The sequence below is a fragment of the Diorhabda carinulata genome, chromosome 5, assembly GCF_026250575.1.
Source record: "Diorhabda carinulata isolate Delta chromosome 5, icDioCari1.1, whole genome shotgun sequence".
Lineage (NCBI taxonomy): Eukaryota > Metazoa > Arthropoda > Insecta > Coleoptera > Chrysomelidae > Diorhabda > Diorhabda carinulata.
This window is the reverse complement of record NC_079464.1, coordinates 21,900,427-21,920,452: the sequence shown is the minus strand read 5'-3', so window position 1 is coordinate 21,920,452 and position 20,026 is coordinate 21,900,427. Positions and strand designations below refer to the sequence as shown.

The window sequence follows — 20,026 nt, the reverse complement described above, 5'->3', positions numbered from 1 at the left end:
CGATACAAAGAGTGGTGAAATAGATGCAACTAAAAAAGTCCAAATTAGCACCAAAAAAGACAGAAGCAGTTTTCCTGATAAATACGGAGGATAGTGCCAATCCATTTTGAATGAATGGGCAAGGATCGATTAAAGGGAAGCAACTAAATAGCTGTAAGTACACTTAGACAGGAAAAAGACATTTAAATGAAATGTTAACAAGATAAGAAGAGTTCTATATGCGGCACCGGAATGGAACTTTGCTACAAGGATGAAAAATGTAACGCATCCGCATTTCAACTGCATATAGTATGTGAGATGAACCGGGAAACTCATAGCAATATAGAAACCTAGCTGAAAAGGACACACGTGGAAGTGTGAAGAAGTAGATGACGCTGGACATACCTTTTTTCCAATGTCCAAGGGGGGTAGATATTAGAGGGGTGTATGAGACAGAAGAAAGTAGGTCTTTTAATCAGACAAACATGATGGGTAGTTCAGTAAGAAATGAACAAGGAAGAAAAGGAAACGCTAGATCAACAGTACCACATAAAGGGACAACTTCGCAGCGATGAAACGTGAGAGCGGATTCCGGTGCAAGATCCTGATAAAGATGAGGAAGTACTGAACCTACTGGTTGACCAAGTTTCATAATAGTTTATCATTCTCTCGTGAAAAACTGGCCTGAGCGAGCCAACCAGCGAAACGTTCAAACCAATACGGATGATACGATCAGTTATAGCATCCCTCCATAAAAATCAAAAAATGTTTTACATACTTTCTGTATTTTGTCCTTTTTATGGCGTAAAAGGATCTCATAAAGTATTTATTCAGAATTTCCAATAATTTACAATCGATTATACTTTTAACATAGATACTATCTAACGTAAATCTCTCCACAAAACCTCAATTTACACGAGTGAAAAATGGACCCAGAAGACTCAGTCAGAATAATGTTCTACTGTTAGATCCGAAAATAGTAAGTAGTACTTTATCTTTACAACAATGAAAAAATGTATTATTATTATTATTTACTTACTATTTGTTGTTGCGGTTGTTGAGGAGGCAAAGCTCCTGGAGGCGGTATTGTTGGATAGTAGTTTGTCGGAGATACTGGAGGACTGGGATACGGCCAATAAAATATCTGAGGTGGCATGAATTGTCGCGGATCTAGTGCAGCTGCAGCAAGCGGTACTGGTGAATATCCAGGGAAGCTGGGTGCTGGGTGAAAAGGTGTTGATAGAATGTTACCTCCTGTAAGAATAATTGTGTAAAAATTTTAAATAGCCATGAATTTTGATTCCAGTACTAGTGGACGCACTGTTTACACTACCACTATATCAACAAAATAGTGTAAACAGTGTGTTAAGTATGAGTATCATCAACGGATCCAGAAATTCGAACTTGAGTTAAAATCTTATTCAATCAGTTGTTATAAATATAATAGTCTAAATATATAAAAATAAGAGATATCTTTTTATTCTGATTGCAGAAAATCAAATGAATGTATTAAGCAAACAACGTAATTATAAGATATACTATTTGTGGTCCTACCACGTGATACCGGGTGAGATATCTCTAAAATATTTTCACATGGATTAAATGTGGAATTGTGGACTCTTCGGATAGATTAAATTGACTTACTCCTACTTAAAAATGCTAGAAGTCGTCTTGTTAAATTGTTTTAAAAACCTCCGCGATTTTGGGAATCGCATATTCTTTATTTTCAACTCACATTTGGAGATATTTTTGATTTAAACAGTAATTTATAAGTATTTCTAGAAACCATATTGTTAGGCTTAGTAATATTAAATTTTTGTCAAATGGATGTAATCTATGAAAATATTTTTTGTAATTTTTGATAACTTCCAATGTCCATCTGCAAAAAATATTTTGTGCACTCATACATTTATAAGTACAATATCCATCTTTGAGTAGATTAAGTAATACTTCTTATACTGGGGATATCAAAAAGGTGGTCACCCATTGAATTGGGTTCAAAACGAATGAATATAATTTACCTTAGTACAAATTTGCACAAAAAAATAAAACACTAGGAAAATACAAAATAAAAATTCATTATTTTTCAATCATTTATTTTGTACTTTCCAAGTTGTGAAGTTCAGTTAGTGGTTCAATTAAAAAAATTTTATTACTCCCTATCTACTTGTGAATTAATAACTTGTTTTTCCCTGAAAATTAATAGAGACAATAAAAGGAATATATAAAAACGTAAGTGGAAAAGTTCAATTTGACGGAACAACCGGAAGAGTTGAGGATGGATATGGGTGTAAGGGAAGGGAGAGTTTTGGTTCCCTTCTGTTAATACTACTCGTGGATAGAGTAATGGAAACAACAAAACAGAAGAATAATAAATTGGGGACAATAATTAGCTACATAAATCTAGAACTAGTGAAAAGTACACATGGATAAGGACTATATAGAATAGAATGAACGTATAAGTATAAAAACAAAAAAAAAGTAGTAGTAAGCCAAAAAAAGGACTTGAGAAAAATCTACTAATGAAAAGAGAGTGAACACATTAGATAATGTGTTTACATATTATTAAATAATATGTTTATAGTTGAAGTATTTGACCTGACCTAGAGATGGCGGTAGTTGCTTGAAAAATCCCACTGTGTTAAAAAGTAAACAATCTATACAGCATATGTTCCAAGTTTAAAGATGTTACGTTGTTTAGAATTTGCAGCCATCAATAGAGAACATTTTCAGTGAAATGAGAAAAATTGTTTATCGTTATGTGATACAATACTTTTATTTGAAAGACCTTAGCCCAACCAATATAAAAGATAAACTAGGCTCTACTCTGGGGAGTCTGATCCTTCGTTATCAACAGAAAAATATTAGGTAGCAGAGTTAAAACGAGGCCGTACGACCTACAAAGATCAGCATCGCAGTGGTCGACCAAATGAGGTAACGACTCTAGAAATGTTGAAGAAAATCCACAAAGTGATACTGGATGATCGTCAACTGAAAATGCGCTAATTAACAGACATCGTAGGTATTTCAAAAAGTGCGGTAGTTCGCATATTAACTGAAAAGTTGGGCATGAGAAAGCTGTGCGCAAGATGGGTGACGTGTTTGCTAACAGTGGAATAAAAACAGCGTCGTGAAGATGCTTTCATCGAGTGTTTCACATAAATAAAGCCGAATGTTCGCACCGATTCATAACCATGGATGAAACGTGGGTCCATCACTTCACACCCTAAACAGAAGAACAATCAAAACAATGGATTAAGAAGGAAGAACCGGCTTCAAGACCGTTCCATCTGCAGGCAAGGTCATGGTGTCGGTTTTTTCGGATGCGCGTGGGATAATTTTCTTTTGCTTTCTTAACAAAGAGAAAACTATCAGCGGCGATTATATTATTATGCGAAATTATTGGCCGCGTTTGGCTAAGAAGAGAGTGTTGTTTCATTAAGACAATGCACCATCTCACACATCCGTTATTGCAATGGTCACAATTAATGAATTAAAGTTTTAATTGCCACATCCATGCACCCAAAGATTTTCCAGCAATGAAAAGGTGATGTCGGCAGTAGATGGCTATTTTGAGATTTTGATAAGCTTGACGATTCTTATTATCAAAAGGTTATCGAAAAGTGTATGGAATTAAAAGGACATTACATTGGAAAACCAATACTTCTTTCAAAAATTTTTCTGTTCTTTTTGTTGGAACAGATACTCCTGGGACCATCCATTTTTGTAAAAGAAATATATTTTTTTCTGATGACTGTGATAATAGTCAACAAATATTTGTGGTGGGTTATTTAATAATAATTTTATCGATCGACTATTTGGCATCACCGACTCAATATTCAATTTATTTAATGATAATTTTCGATGTGCGATTTCTTGATTGAATTCCATTTCCGTTGGTGGCCCTGTACATTATGGTGGCACGTGAAAATTTTACTAACGGAATCGTTCATATTTCGTTTCAGGAATTCTTGGAACAAAAACCTCATTTCGAACCTGATTAAGGAACAGATGAGAGAAAGAACTCATTGTAAATGGAAGTTCATGAAAATCATTCATTTTGAAATTTAATATTTGTATCGATAAAGCATGTCGAAAGTATTCTTATTTTCAACATTAAAATTTAACCAAGGAAAATTAATATAACAAGTTTCAAACAACTCGTTTATATTTAGATGAATTATTGTTCCCTTTCTATTTTGATATAAAATATATTAAACAAGTTCTATATTTGAAATATTCTCTATACTCACAGGATTAGAAAAAAAGAGATGCTCAATATTTTATATTGAAAAAGTGTGTATGTCGAGCAAGTTATCAAAAATTCAATGTAGAATTCAGGAGTTTACGAAAATGGATATAGAAGATAACTATTTGTCGATCTCGTTTGATATATTGGTTTCAAAAAATTTATCGTCGTATTTCTACGGCTCTAGATTATCATTTTTTTGGGCAATTAAATGTATATGGTGCATTAAAATATCAGTACTTCAGTGAGTGTGGATGATTTAACAAGTATGTGTTCGAAGATGGCAAGTCTAGGAAATCAACTTCTTAAGGAAAGGAAAACAAGTGGATGTTTAAGTAGTCCAATGTCTCGGTCAGGAAGGCCAAAGGTTTACATCGATGAAGATTACAAATATGCAAGGAAAGTCCACTCATTTTACTTTAAAAAGAAAATTCCTACTATTGATAAAATTTTGGCGTCCTTTTTGGAAGACGGATGGCCACCAATCAGCAGAAATAAGCTTTGGCAGGTTCTACATAAAGTAATTTTTTGTTGGAAAAAACAACGTGAAAATTCATATTTAAAAGATTCCGATGAAATCGTTTGTTGGAGATGGTCTTGATTACGGACGATTGAGAAACTCCGGGAGGATGGAAAAACTATTTTTTATTTGGACGAGACTTGGGTTAACAAGGGGCACACTGTAGGAAAAATATGGCAAGATAAGGCGGTTAACAATTTTAGACAAGCTTTCTTGGAGGGACTATCAATAGGATTGAGAGCTACATCAGGGAAAGGCAGGCGATTAATAGTAACACATATTGACAGTGACAGTGCTTCTGTTGATGGTGGCCTACTGTTATTTGAATGAAAAAAAAAACCGGTGAATATCACGAGGATATGAATGCAGATGTGTTCGAGGAATACCTAATACAAATGTTAGATCTTATTCCAGCCGGATCTGTAATTGTTCTTGACAACGCCAGTTACCACTTGAGACAAGTTGAAAGTCTACCTACGACGTCATGGAGAAAACAAGACATCATTAACTGGTTAATACAAAAAAATATTACATTTAACAATGACTTTGTGAAAAACGAACTTTTGTCAATTGTCAAAATAAATAAATATCCTCACAAGAAATATAATATTGATGAAGTGGCCAGAAATCGCCAAATTACTATTATTCGTCTTCTTCCTGTGAACTCAATCAGATCGAACTGATATCGATCGAAAACTGGCAAAAATGCAATCAGCATGTTATCAAAGAGGAAGAAAAAATTTGGGAATTAGACAACATTATTGATCAAACTGTAGAACCTCTCATGATTAATTTAAACAATTCATCCACTAGTTCTTCGAAATAAAATACATATATTTGAAATATGTACATACTTTAAATATGTTACAGGAAATATTTGTAGACTGTTGTATATAATACAGTAATGTGTAGTTTAGTATATTTTGTATTTTTATTTTTCATACTTATATGTATATACTTGTATTTGTAAATAATTAAATAAAAATAACTGTATATATTAATATACATATATATATATATATATATATATATTTATAAAAGCAATAATAATATTTTATTAATTACGAAAAATCCATTGCAACGGCTATGGGTCTTCTTAATTTTGGGAAGACTCAAACGTTGGTGTGAAAGTATTAAAATAGAGAGAGAAATAAGGATATCCTTCAATTTTGGAAAGAAAAGGATGGCCATTCGGATTATCTAGGTAACCGCTTAAATTTTAGTACGGTTAATTATGGAGAAAATATATCTCTGTCCAGTTACTTAAATAAGTAACATTGGCATATTTAAGTATTCCAAATTTTGGACGAAAAATACCGTACTAAAAATTTCAGGGTTTTGCATTTATGATGAGAATTTATTACTCTAAGCTTTTTCCCAATAGAGTATAATAGAGGAATGATAAGAATTAAGCAGTTGTAAACAAAGTTAAGAATGATAGGTTAAGCAGTTAATAATTTTATTGACTATTCACGTAGTCAAATGTAGTAATAGTTATTTACGTAATTAGTATTTGACTACGTTTCGCTATTTCCATAACGTGTTTACATACAATATTTCAAGTAATTCCGCGCTTTTATAATATTTAAAAGAATCTTCAATTACAATGAAAACATTAACGTGGAATCAATAATCAAATGGTAATTAGTCAAAACAAGCCAGAAGTAATTACTTGAAATATCTTCAGATAGCGAATCAGACATTCCAATTGAAGTAAGAGAGTCTGCAAATGCTGCATTGGGTATTCAGTATTGCTGAAGTAAATTTGGTTGCTGAAATAACGTGGATTTCAATTCGATTTTTATAAACTTTTGTTAATACGCTGTTACTAGAATATTCCACTATAATATGGCGCCATCTTAATTAGTTCCTTTTCTAATACACTGTTGTCCTTACTTCTACTCTCTATTTAAACTAGTCACTCCTCTCTAATGTAATGAACAAAATAATCATAATAATTTGACCAGATATACAGGATGGATAACCTAATAGATGCCATTTATTTTTGTTTGATTGTATCTCATGTGTTTTTCCGAACATTCGTTGAAATGAATCGATCATTAGACTAGATGAATTGAAACTATAATTTGAAGGTACGTTTCATAACTTAGTACATACTCCACATTTTGTGAGTGAGGAAATCCAGCTCGTTTGGATATTCAGTCATTCGGGTAACGACGAAATGACATCGCTCGCCAAATTTCTATTTGCAAATTCATCTTTGGCTCAGAGCTCATTCTTGGTGTAGCCAAAAATATTGCTATTACGTCTCTCAACAGTCTTCTTGCAAGGCAAGATGGTTAGAAATACTTGGCAGGAGAAAGGATATGTTAAGAAATAACCGTTCCATTCAAATAGGCGCCAAATTCAACTGGTGACTGAGCTTTCAACCTAACACGGTCATATAAAACGCCATCTCCACACTATGGGCATCACGGACGACCCACAATGCCGATGGTACATGGAGGAGGAATAAACTGCAAATCATGTCATCTGTGAATGTCTAGCATTAACATTAGTGCAGTTCAGATACTTGGAAAAGCCTCATAGCTGTCCTAGTGATATCAAAAGGGGTTTTTAGAGGACACCGGCTTTCAGTTATTTCAAGTAAAGCAGAACGAGCTTATTAGAATGACCTCCCACTACCACATCCATTTCGCTAAACAATATTTGGAGTCCAATCCACAGTCAACCGATTCAGCTGCACGTGATGAACCAACTTCAAAGCGTGAAAAGGTACAAAAGTGGGAAAGGTTATGGTATCAATTTTTCGTATACGCATAGTTTAATGATCATCAACTATCTTGATAAGATAAAATCCATAAACAGCGGCTATTACAGGGTGATCTCATTTGAAAAAGGGTGCTATAACATCTAAACTGTGTAACGTGTCACAAATCAATGAAAACGATGTCAAAATTTCATGTATTGGATTCCAAATTGGTTTCCGCATCCTCCTTATTCTTCAGTTCTGGCCCCTAGTGAGTTTTTCCTGTTCTCAAAAGGATGCCCGTGGTCAGAAATTTTTCGCTGAAGCTGTAACCTAAATACTAAATTAACGTGTGACAAAAATTTGTAGCTTATTCAATCTAAATCATATGGTGCTTGTAAGTTAACTTAATTCCTCTTACATTCTTTGACCTAAAAGACACTAATTCATATCCAATAACCGAATAATTTATTAATAGTTATTAATAATTAAATAAATTAATAGCTTTTCTAATAATAAATATTTATTAAGTTTTTTGAATCTAACACTCCTCAATTTGATGAGGAGCAGATCTATTCCTGTTAATTAAAATATTATGTTTGCCTATACGTATAGTCGTAATTTGACTGATTTCTTATGAAACAGACTATACTTTCTAATTTCATATTGAATATTAAATCTCATATTGTTCAGCTCACTATTTTATTTTCAAGTGATTCTGTTTAATGTTTTGATTAAAAAATTATGGGGATATAATTATATTCGTTTTAAAAGAGAATGTAGCTACTATTTACTACATAAACATGCAGCGCTGAAGAGTGAAACCGAAGAAAAAATTGTAAAATCACACAAATAAACAACACACTAAATTAAATTCTAAAGACATCTGTAAATTACTTTTGTACCAAAAAATGTGAAGACCAAATATCCATTAAAAGCGTGTATATACACTCTTTGATATTGTAAAGAAGCGTGGACATTATTGCAAAGACAATTCCATAAAGACCGTAGCATATACCTTCGTTATTATTAAATTTGTGAGATGAAAAGAACTAAGACGGAGACGCGACGTAGAAAAATACTTTATTTTCATACTTTGTTTTTCGACAGAAGAAAATAGTAAAGGTAAACGTACAAATTAAAAATTCAAAGATGGTTTCCTTGCAAATTCGGATTTTATTGTCAAAGTTGTTAGTGGAGATGAAAATTAACTCTAGGACTATTATCCTGAGAATAATTTGGAGTTCTCAATGAAAAACCAAGGAGTCACCTCCCTCTTAAAAAGACCGCTAATCAAAGTCGAAAAATGAATGTTGTGGTCTTTGTTTTATTAGGTTTTATGGGCAAGGTGCGATCAGAATTAGCCAACAGCTATCTTCTTATATAAATGCTTTTTATTCCGGAGTTTTTGGCCAATACAAGTTTTTCTCTCTATTTACATCCACTTACTCAGCAGATTTAATCCCATGCATCTACTGGCTCTTTCTAATACTCTATTCTTGACATTAAGGGAAGCGTCAACAGCCATTCAAAAAGAAACCTACCATAAATTACTCGCTCACGTGGATTAAATGTAGCTATAAATGCATTGGAGGAAATTAAAATTTTATGTTTTTATTTTACTTTGAAAAATAAAGATGTTCCAATTGATTTATCAATATTTCGTTAATCACGAGTTCATTAATTTTATACGTAAAGTGGATGAACAGATCTCTTTACGTTGCGTATCGAAATGTACAAAGCTTATTCACTGTTGCGACTAAAATCTTTCAGCTGTTTAGATCGTTTTAGTTGACGCAGAAGTTTGAAAATCTCAACACAATCCATCAAAAGAAGTTTTCTTAATAACAATTCAGGTACTCAAACAATTTCATACTTGCTCGCACATTTGTTAAACTTGGTGAAATTTGTAAAAGTTTAAACGAATCTAATCATATATTAGTCCAGTCTAATTAGACTAAAAAGTAGTGGTCAAATAACAAAACTACCTACATAGATTAATTGTGGTGGAGATCTTAAGTTTATCATTAGAAAAAAGCCCCACCGATCCCATGTGTGCTAAAAATCTTAACGTCAAAGGTAAAAGTTTTAGTTTTTTATAATTTTTCATCTTAACGGCAATCCATATAAAAAAATAGTTCAAACAAAAATTGTACTTAGAAGAAATTGTACATCCCCAATGGCTTCTAATAACGAAGAGAGAGTTACAATCACTGAATACTTTCGATGTTATTACATCTCACATAAAGGTCGATGCACGTCAAGCTCTTCAGAGGAGATGTAAATCAATAATACTCGTCGAGGCATTAGCCAGGAAAGTTGTTGTTATCTCTTTTGGAAAAAGGAAAACTGTATTTTCGAAATATCAAATCTCGATATAATTTCCAGAGGTGAATATTAGAAATCATTTATTTTGATATACGGGTGTTAACCAAATTTACAAATTTTCTCAGCCCATCCCTTTCCGAGATATCACTCTTATAAGGTGATCACCGAGTTTGATTTTTTTTTCATACAATTTCAGTAACGCTAGAAACTTGAAAACCTGTAATTTTTCTACACTCGCAAAGGACTGACTACGGGTATTTTTTCAATATTCCTGTTACATTATACGGTGGGAATTACAATGTAACAATAACTTTTTAACTATAATAACTATATTCTTTTTGTTTTTACTCATGGTAGTTAAAGCCTATTTCCAACAAGTGAATCGAAAGTTTTTGGTAAGCGGCCATTCCTTTTTAAGTTGCTATCGGAACTTCGCCCAAATTGTAAATCGATAAAGTGTTGAAAAATGTGAAGTTCCTTTTGATTTAGTCCGTCTCAGTACAACTGTTACAGCTACTTCTACATTGAGTACAATAAAAATTCAGGTTTCCACAGTGCAATGGATTCAGATATTACCTGAAAATCCAGACCAAGTTAAGAGTAGAAAAACTCTAAATGAAATAGAAGGCTTGTAAAACAGTGAACGTTTTCAATGTTTAAACACTCCACAATATGAACGTGGCACAGGTTGAATGTCGAAGCTGTATTTCGGATGGAAAAACAGAAAAACCTGGAGGCAGTGATACCTTTCTTAAAAGAAGAAAACAAAGGCTTTTATCCAAATCTTTTAGGGCTGCCCAGTTAATGAGTTTTGTTTAAACATAAGTTTGTTAGAAATTTATTTTTAAGTTGCAGGCACTAATATTATTTTCGCGGTTGGTGGCACAATGTTTTAAGGTTTTGTTTTTTTTTCAAATTGTGTTATTGGTTTACATATTTGGTTCTGTTAAAGTTGCTTAATGAATAAACACTTAATAAAATCTGATCTTGTAATGTAACGTTCTTCTTTTTAATTAATAAAACGCTTTTCAACTTTTTCTCGTTTACTTCCATTTCCAGCTATTAATATTCTTCAGCTTTTGTAAACAGTCTAGCATAATTTATGTTTTTTTTTTTAACTAACTACTCAACTGGTACTTAGCTCAGTTTTCATGCAATTATGCTGACACGTTTCTTCTGAAATATCTCCAAATATAATAAATCAAAAAATCTATTAGCAAAAAATTAGATTAAACATTATAAACTAAAATCAGGTGGTAATAGTTATTGGAAAACAAATTACATTTTTGGCACGATTTTCATTACAAGTCTTGAATTTATTCTGAATTGCCTATAATGAATAAATATTCATTACGTTATAGGTCAGTAAAAAAATAGAGAAAGTTGTAAAGTAGTTCAAGTTTCAATGTATGGTTTACCTATTAATACCATTCAATCTACTAATCAATAAAAAATGGTCTTAACCGGTCAGTAGTTTGTGCCTACAGCATAATTCGTTCATTAAATAAAACAATAAACAAAACTCCTATCCATATTGTCAAGTGAAGGTCGAAACTGTATATTACAAACCAAAAATAAAAGTGTCCTTTATTTGTTTATTTTATACGAGCACAAGATTCGTTTATTATTCTTTAACTGTGTAAATTATTTTTTCGGTATTTATGATTGTAGTTTAGTCCCAATTAGCCCTGTAAGACGCAGTAACGTGTTATCTACCAAAAGATTTGGCAATTGAAAACATTCAGAACATAAATGCTGAAGATAAACGTATTGTATTGATCAGTAAACGTGATCGAGGACTCATGTACCCAGAGAGAGCAGCTCAGATCGATGAATCTAGAAATCTGCAGTAGAGTACTTCTAAAGTAAAAAGGAAATTCAGGGAAGCTGGCTAACACGTCAAAATAGAGTGAAGCGGTTGCAGTGGGCTGGAGAACATAAATATTGGACGCAGGATTTTATGGAATGATGAGTCAAAGTTTATTTGTTCATTTATGGATCTAGGTCAAAGAAAGAACGGATGTTAGATGGTTTGGGGATGTTTTCGAGGAAGGGCCACTGGTAAAAATTTTTTAAGGATTTTCGAAAAAAGAATGCTATAAAAAATATTAGAGGAGGAATGTATGTAGTACGTAGATCGGTAAAAAATTTATCTTCCAGCATTACAACGATACCAAACATTCCTCAAAGCTGTACAAATAATATTTGAAAGAAATGTCCCGAAAGTGATAATTTAACCGTCAAAGTTGCTCGACTTCAACCCGATGGAGTTGTTGTGATACAAATTGGCCAGGTAAGTAAGAAAGTAGCATCATACTTTCCCTTCCCACATCTTTAGAATATCTTGAAAAACGAATGGAACCAAATACACGATTATTTATCGAAATTTGTTAAAGAGAATGCTAAAATTGTGCACCGAAATAATGAAACCAAAAGTGATTACATCGATGAATGAAAAATTTAAATATGTAACTGTAGTTTCATTACTACATATATTCTTATTTATATATTATGTTCTTCAAAATATAAATATCAAAATTGTTCGTATTGTTTGTATTTGTTGTATATAACGTAAATTATAGGGTGGGCAAAGACTTTTGACTGGTAGTATATTTTATAATGGTTTATGCTGGTTTTCATGGTTGGTAATATTTTACAAATTGACTTCCCGCGCGACAACGTGCGAACCTGGACCATGTTTATCAGCGATTTCCTACCCAGATTCTGAATATTAATTGTCATTATTCGTAAAGAAGTGGTTGTTGGAAAGCCGCAGTGAATTTCAATTAACTTCCTTGAGATTGTCTTTGAATTGTTCCCTTTTTTATGTAATATTCCGTTTTCCTGCATTCTCGTGGACGCTTCTTTTTCACTCTATTGTGTTTTTCAATGAGAAAGTTTTCTATAGTTGGTAAAGTTGGTAAATTCTTGAATACACTGCGCATCAAAATTAACCAAAAACTTGAAAATTGTAATTTCAGACGCGAGGAAAAATATTTTTCTTTCAGTTTAGAACATCCCATACACTAGAAATTGGTTGCATTCAAATCAAGTGATATCATACACAACAAAATGACGAAAAATAATAGCGAGGGTATAAAATTTCTTATGAACTCTCTCTCTCTCTCTCTCTCTCTCTCTCTCTCTCTCTCTCTGAGTCTCTGAGGACGATAACATGGTTATCGAAACGCGCGTCACACAGTGTTGATGTAATAGTAGTGCAAACAGTGTGTTCAGTTTGTATAATACCAAAGGATCCAAAATGCCAACTTAGTCTAATACTGCTTGATAAAGATCATGTTAGGAAGTAACATTTTTTTGATCCCAATCTTGAACCAATCCCAAAAGTATTTAATTTAAAATTGGTTGACGTCGGGACCACTCATCGGTCAAACTATGATATTTCTGCGCAATTCAAGCAATATGTGGCTTGTCTTTATCATGCAGAAGAGAAACAAGGCATGCTCTTCTAAAATGTCTGTAATGTATCTCTGAACTGTAAGCCGCACCTTCACTACGCCTCCCCATTTTGCATAGTTCCTAAAATGTTACTCTGTGCATAGTGGTTCGCCTGTCATATAATCTACTTCCCCAATCTTCATTATTCACAAGCAAAATGTAATATTTGTCTTCTACGCATTCTGATCAACAATGGATCAGTAGATGCCTTTCCAAAGTGCAGGTCCTTTGCGGTAAGTCCTCTTCATATCGTATTTTGGCTTATTTCAAAGGAATACCCAGCAAAAAATTATTTTATAGCGAAGAACTGGTAACAATCTTTTGTCTCGGTGTACGAATTGTCAAAAACCGATCTTAATCAGGAGCTATAAACCTTCTAGGGCCTCGAGTTACCTCCTGTGACAGTGAAGCATATTACGAGGATAATACCAGAAGTATCTGGCCTGACCTAGAGATGTCTTTACAGCATATCTTTCAAGTTTGAAGACGCCACGTTGTTTAGTATTTGTTTGGCAGCCATCAATAGTAAACGTTTTCAGTAAATTTGTGGAAAAAATTGGTCATCGTTATGTGATATAAAACTTTTATTTGAAAGGTATTAGCCCATCAAAATAATAACTGAACTAGATTCTACTCTCGGTGAAACTGTTCTTTCGTTATCAACAGTAAAATTTTAGGTAACAGAGTTAAAACAAGGTCACACGATCTGCGAAGACCGATCAAATGAGGTAACGACTCAAGAAACAACTGAAGAAAATCGTCGACTGAAAGGGCGCGAGCTAGCAGACATCGTAGGTATTTCAAAAAGTTCGGTACATCTCATATTAACTTGAAACTTGGACATGAGAAAGCTGTGCGCAAATTGGGTGCAGCGTTTGCTCACAAAGGAACAAAAACAATGTCGTGAAGATGTTTCGATCGATTGTTTGGCAATGTTTCACAAAAACAAAGCCGAATTTTTGTACTGTTTCATAATCATGGATAAAACGTGGGTCCATCACTTGAAACCTGAAACAAAGGTCAAAACAATGGACTGAAAAAGGAGAAACGGATCCAAAGAAGACAACATTTTTATTGACTAATTCGAAAAGGGTAAAACTATCAACAGTGGTCATTATGCGAACTTATTGCAACGTTTGAGTGAAGAAATCAAGCAAAAACGACCGCATTTGGCTAAAAACAAATGTTATTTCATCAAGACAATGCACCAGCTCCTATCCGTAATTACAATGGCCAAAATAATCAATTATAGTTTGAATTGCTACACCCATGCACAATATTCGCCTAATATAACCCGTTCCCAGACTTGAAAATATGGCAGGTGGTAAAATATTTTCCAACAATGAAGAGCAGCTTAAGGATTCTTATTATAAAAAGGGTATCGAACTTATTGATTTTCACTGGGAAAACTGTATGGAGCTAAAAAGAGATTACGTTGAAAAATAAATATATTTTTTCTAAAATTTGTTGGGACCATTCTCGTAAAACCGTTGAAATGGTTGACATAGTAATATTAAACTGATCGGCGAGTTCAATTCGATTACATAGTTCTTTGCTAATAGCAACAATTCAGTTCAATTTCGATTTTGAGCGAAAACATTTCAAAATCTTGAGAATTACCTTTGATGATTCGGCAAAACGTTTCCAAACGAAAATAAATTGTGATTAAAATCATTGCTATTCTGTTTTCAATTTGATTACAGAAGATAGAAACTAGTTTTTGCAGATTAACCGGACATTAAAATGATTGATTTTGAAATGCGTGCACAGTGTATAATCACTTTAATTAAACGACATATATCATTGCACAGAAGTCAGAGAAGCTATGTAATTATGAGTTAGCAGAACGTTAAACATTCTACTTGCGAAAATGATAATAACAACAAGCTTTTTACTTGCCTTTAAAGTACTTATTTCAATGTTGAGTTCATGACTGACACCAGACTTATTTCAATATGACTTTCGTCTACTCTTTCGTTTTTATTCGAAACATTTCTTTTTTAGCACATTTGTATTTTCAGTAAGAGCTGGAAGTCACATGGTAGTAATTCTGGTGAGAAAAGTGGATAAGTACAGAAACCAAAAACTCGAGTGACGAAAGGGTACAAGTGTGACTTGTTGTCATCATGAATAAGAAGCCTGATGGCACATTTTTCACGTCTCTTTATTTGCACATCGCTTCGCAGATGTATCTCTTTGTGAAATTCGGATTTAACAGTTGTTCCTGGAACGAGCATGAAACGCATTCCCTCACTATCTCATAACACAATGCCCGGGACATTCATTTTCTCTTGAAATACATATAGATAAATCCAGATGAAACTGCTGTTTATTTATTTTAAGGCAGCGTACGACACAGTTCTCCGCTAGAGCTTATATCTGCAATGAAGAAGCTTCGAATTTCGGCAAAATTGATATGCTTGATTAGAATGCTGAAGATTTTTGCATTATTTGCAGATTATTGACAGCTTTCTTTTCGTTGGTATCGGTAGCTCGAAAAATGAATCTTGGAATGAATTAAAGCAACAATTTCTACAAGGTTGATACATTTGAATATCTATGTTGACAAATAAAAGAGAATATCTCAAGCTCATAAAACACATAAAGAGCCGCTCACTAGTTAGATCAACCAAAATATATCACATATAATCAGTTATGATTCATGAGTCAGAAACTTGGATAATGGGGATGGTTCTAGAGCAAAAACTGTTTTACTTTGAAACAAAAATTCTGAAGGAAATGTATGATTCACTAACAGAAAATAACTAATAAAATACTCGAACCTTATAGTCAAGAGCTTGCTACCTTGCACTGGGATATAGATTTATTAAAGTATATAAGACTTGCGATAATACGGTGGGTACACCAAGTCATGCAGATGAATGGAAAATCAATTCTGAAAATCAGAAGGGAACGTCCACAAACCACGTAGCTCGGTCAAGAGGAAGGGATAACTTCGAATACTACGCTGAGTTACGTGATGGGTTGGAGAAGACGGCGTCCTAGACTGATGGGGTAAAATACTAATGCGTAGGGTATCTAGATATCTTGTCTATGCACGTTCCAAAACACGTTTCCGTCACTATTATAATATTTGCAGTCGCGGCTGAAACGAATGGAGGGACCCGATTTGAGTCTATGAAAGCGGTAAAGCAAAAAACTGCAGATTTCCTAAAGGCACTCAGCGAAGAAGACTTCCAGCACTGCTTCGATCAATGGAAAAAATATATGGAAAGGTATGGGGCGAGAGGAGGAGAGAATATTGAAGGGGAGCATTCGAATGTAGAATAATTTTCATAATAAAACCCTTTTTCGTAACCAGTCTCGTTATTTAATAGCCAGACCTCGTACATTATTTAAAATAACTGTTAATAAATTCATTTATTTTAGAGTAAAATATATTTATTAACATTTTATGGATGATTTACCACTTATTAAATATTAGTATGATAATGTAATAGTTATTTACGTTATAGATCAAGGAAGTGATTTAGTACGGTACGAGATAGAAGTTTGTGGACGAGGCGACGAAGGTGCCGAGTCAAAAATATCTAATCGAGTACCGTAATAATAACTTCACAGACGTATATCGTAATATGTTTTATTTTTCAAACTGTTTTCGGTTTAAAAAAAAAGCAAAATTACATCAAAATATGAAATATCATATTTGATAATTTCATTATTCTTTTATTATTTAAAAAAATAAAAAGTAACAGAAGTCACTAACATTTTAAACAAAAGCAAACATATTGAATTGAATTGGGAGAATTTAAGAGTACTGTAAAGTACAAGGATACCGTAAAGTTCCATTTTACGGACTCAAATTAGTACTGTAAAGTCGACTTTAGAGAACAGTATGAAAAAAAAATATTTTCTTAATAAATGTTTAATAGGAAACTTGAAATATTTTGAAACAAAACCAAGTAGCATCAGGCAGGGGGAGAGAAGTCATAGAAAAGACTGCGTTAGGGTACGTGCAGGAAGAGAGGAGTTCCAAAAGGACTATAATATGACCACGTGGTTTATGGACGTTCCCTAACCAGGCGAAACAACAAAATTAAGAAGTTTGAACAGCATCATCTTAAAATAACACAATTGGTGGATGAGGGAAACGACTCAAATAAATTATTAGAGCCAGCCAATATTTAGTGTATTAATACGTATGTACGTTAGCAAAAAAACTGATAATGGGCATAAAAAATAAAGCTATGGAAACCAATGACATGCAGTTATAATGTAGAAGGATTTCCATATAGACAGTATCCAACTGACCTAGTAATTGTAAGATCATTTTAGATTTTTACGTCTTACATCGGTTTTTATCGAAGGTTTTTTTATTGAGAATAAAATTAATATTCAACATATATTAATATTGCACAAGCTTTTATTCAGAAGAGGCAAATTTCAACGTGTCACATTAAACTCGGTGGGCCGAAAAGTAATGTTGTTTCTGCTCATGTCAATATTTGATCGTCGTTTGTCAGCTGTTCAAAATTATGTGACTTGTTCATCTCTGAATAATTACTCACACTTTTTTGCAATTTGAGGCGAAATTGCCAGCCTAAAACCAGAAGACACTGGCACTGTATGCTTTTATAGTTGTTTTATCTAACCTAAGGTAATGATAAACTTACCGTTTTGCCGAAAATATGAAAAACTCATTTCTTGGACACTTAACCTTGAATAAGAAATTTTCTAGACACAGGATCGATCTAACATTCGTTTATAATGATGTTCGGTATATTCATACCAATATTAAACTTTATGGGAAATTTTGTATCCTTGAATGTTAACATAGACCGGAATATAATACTTAAATAAGAGTTAAAGTGTTCAAGATTGTAGGAATCGATGATACTGAAGGTGGAAAGATCTACTACCAATCATACAAAAAATTGGTTCTGTACGTCTTGAAATGTTGTCAATTTAACTTACCTGTAAATTATTTTGATCGAAACTTTGAGATGGAAAAATAAAATCAATTTTCACATTTTAATCTACTATGTGTTAAATTATACGTGGTGGAGATAATTTAAATCGTTATTCCAGTAATAGTTTTTTTCAAACAATCAATTTTTATATTACTCGTTGAATCAATTTCATACAGAGAGGGCAAAATAATTATTTCTTGGACTTAATAAATCAACGTCCATAAAACGACATATGTTTAAATTTTGTTTTATTGACGTTAATTAATGTCAGAATACAAAGTAATTCCGTTAATCTAATTAAACATATTTAAAAGAATAATTCATAGTCCTAAGAGATTATACGAGGATTGTCTGAGAATTTTTCAACCTAACAAAGAAGCAAGACATATTATTAACACAATAATTTTCATTTCTCAACTTTGTCTCCTTCTAAGTGTTCTACTTTGTCCAGGAAATCTCTAAACTTTTCAATGCATATGTGATAACGTCCTCGTCTGATGTCAATCTCTCTCAAATTTATTGAAATATATTATTTATAAATTGAAAAGTATTTTCTTTTTCTTCAAACGCCGTCGCTTTTTGCAATTTCTCACTTTATCTTATCCAGCAAATATGCGTAATACTCTCCCGATATTGCTTTTTACCTCTATAAATACACAATCCCAACTATCCCAAAAAATCACTTTTACGGCCTATAAAACCTTCTTTGTCTTTTTCGAAGCAGGTTTGCTACTCTTTGCAATCCATTGTCTTGACTATTTTACCATAAAAATATTACTCAAACTGCGACAATGGAGCCTGGGGATTGTTCATTCGAATGCGCTTTTAGTACAAAGTGACCAAACGCGGCACCCGGCAAATGCGTTCTCTTGATAAGTCTATAGCCTCTTCTATATCTCTAACCTCAATTCTATTACATTGCTGGTTGTTACAGTTTTTGGCATCCCTAATACTCGTCAAACTAATATGGCCGCGTTCAAATTGAGCTGCTCAAAAATTTACGTACTTAGTGGCTAGCTCCTCTTTAATTTGCGTGGACATATTGCAATTTAAAGAGAAATATTTAATGACAGCTCTATACTCAATTTTATTCTATTTGCAAAAAATATTTACACAACTATCCACTTATCTGAATGTCAAACAGACACTGAGCGTGCAAAATTGCTAAAATTTTGGTGTTTTAACTGTTTATTTCTCAACTTATATTGATAAGTGCTACTAACATCTTCAGGTTGAGGCTGGAAAATTCTCAGACAACTCTCATAAAACCTTGGAAAACCCAAACAAGTTTTTATTTCCTGAGCATGCGTAATCATTGTGTCGTGGTTGTGTTATTACTTTTATAATTCTACCCATTTGAAGGATAATTTTATTTCTGTTATAATCTTCTCAGAACCATTTTAAATGAATATTGCGTTTCAAAATAAGTCCATTACTGAAATACATTTGCACCTATCCTCATAAACGAAATATATATTTTAAAATGTTGATATGAATTACAGTAAAGTAGCATTTAAATTCCGTCCCATCAATATTATTTAAATTTGCCATTATTTTATAAGGGATGTGACATTAATACGGAAGGTTTAGACCACCAAATGGCTATGAACTAATGACATTGTCTTATCATGTATTATGGGCTGGTAAACTCGTTCATCAGCTAAACGGTAGTAGCCGTACCTCTCTCTTCCATTTTTTCAGCTAGCAATTAAGGCCGCTTGATATGATGCAAGACAACATGCAAGAAATTGCATAAAATTTATTGCAAGGTCAATATATTGTATAGATTAATAACACACGTCGCTTGGGAATATGCAAGTTTCCACTACTTCATGGTTGCCACTAGTCAA

At 33.1% G+C, this 20,026-nt stretch overlaps 1 protein-coding gene across 1 annotated transcript in view; it reads right to left on the bottom strand.

Annotated features, from left to right (window-relative positions):
* LOC130894372 (RNA-binding protein fusilli) overlaps positions 1 to 20,026 on the bottom strand; it is a 187,994-nt gene that overhangs the window by 8,285 nt on the left and 159,683 nt on the right. The window contains exon 11 of the mRNA XM_057801149.1: positions 1,019 to 1,233. Within this exon, the coding sequence (XP_057657132.1) occupies positions 1,019 to 1,233 (215 nt within the window). The remainder of the gene's footprint in view (positions 1 to 1,018; positions 1,234 to 20,026) is intronic.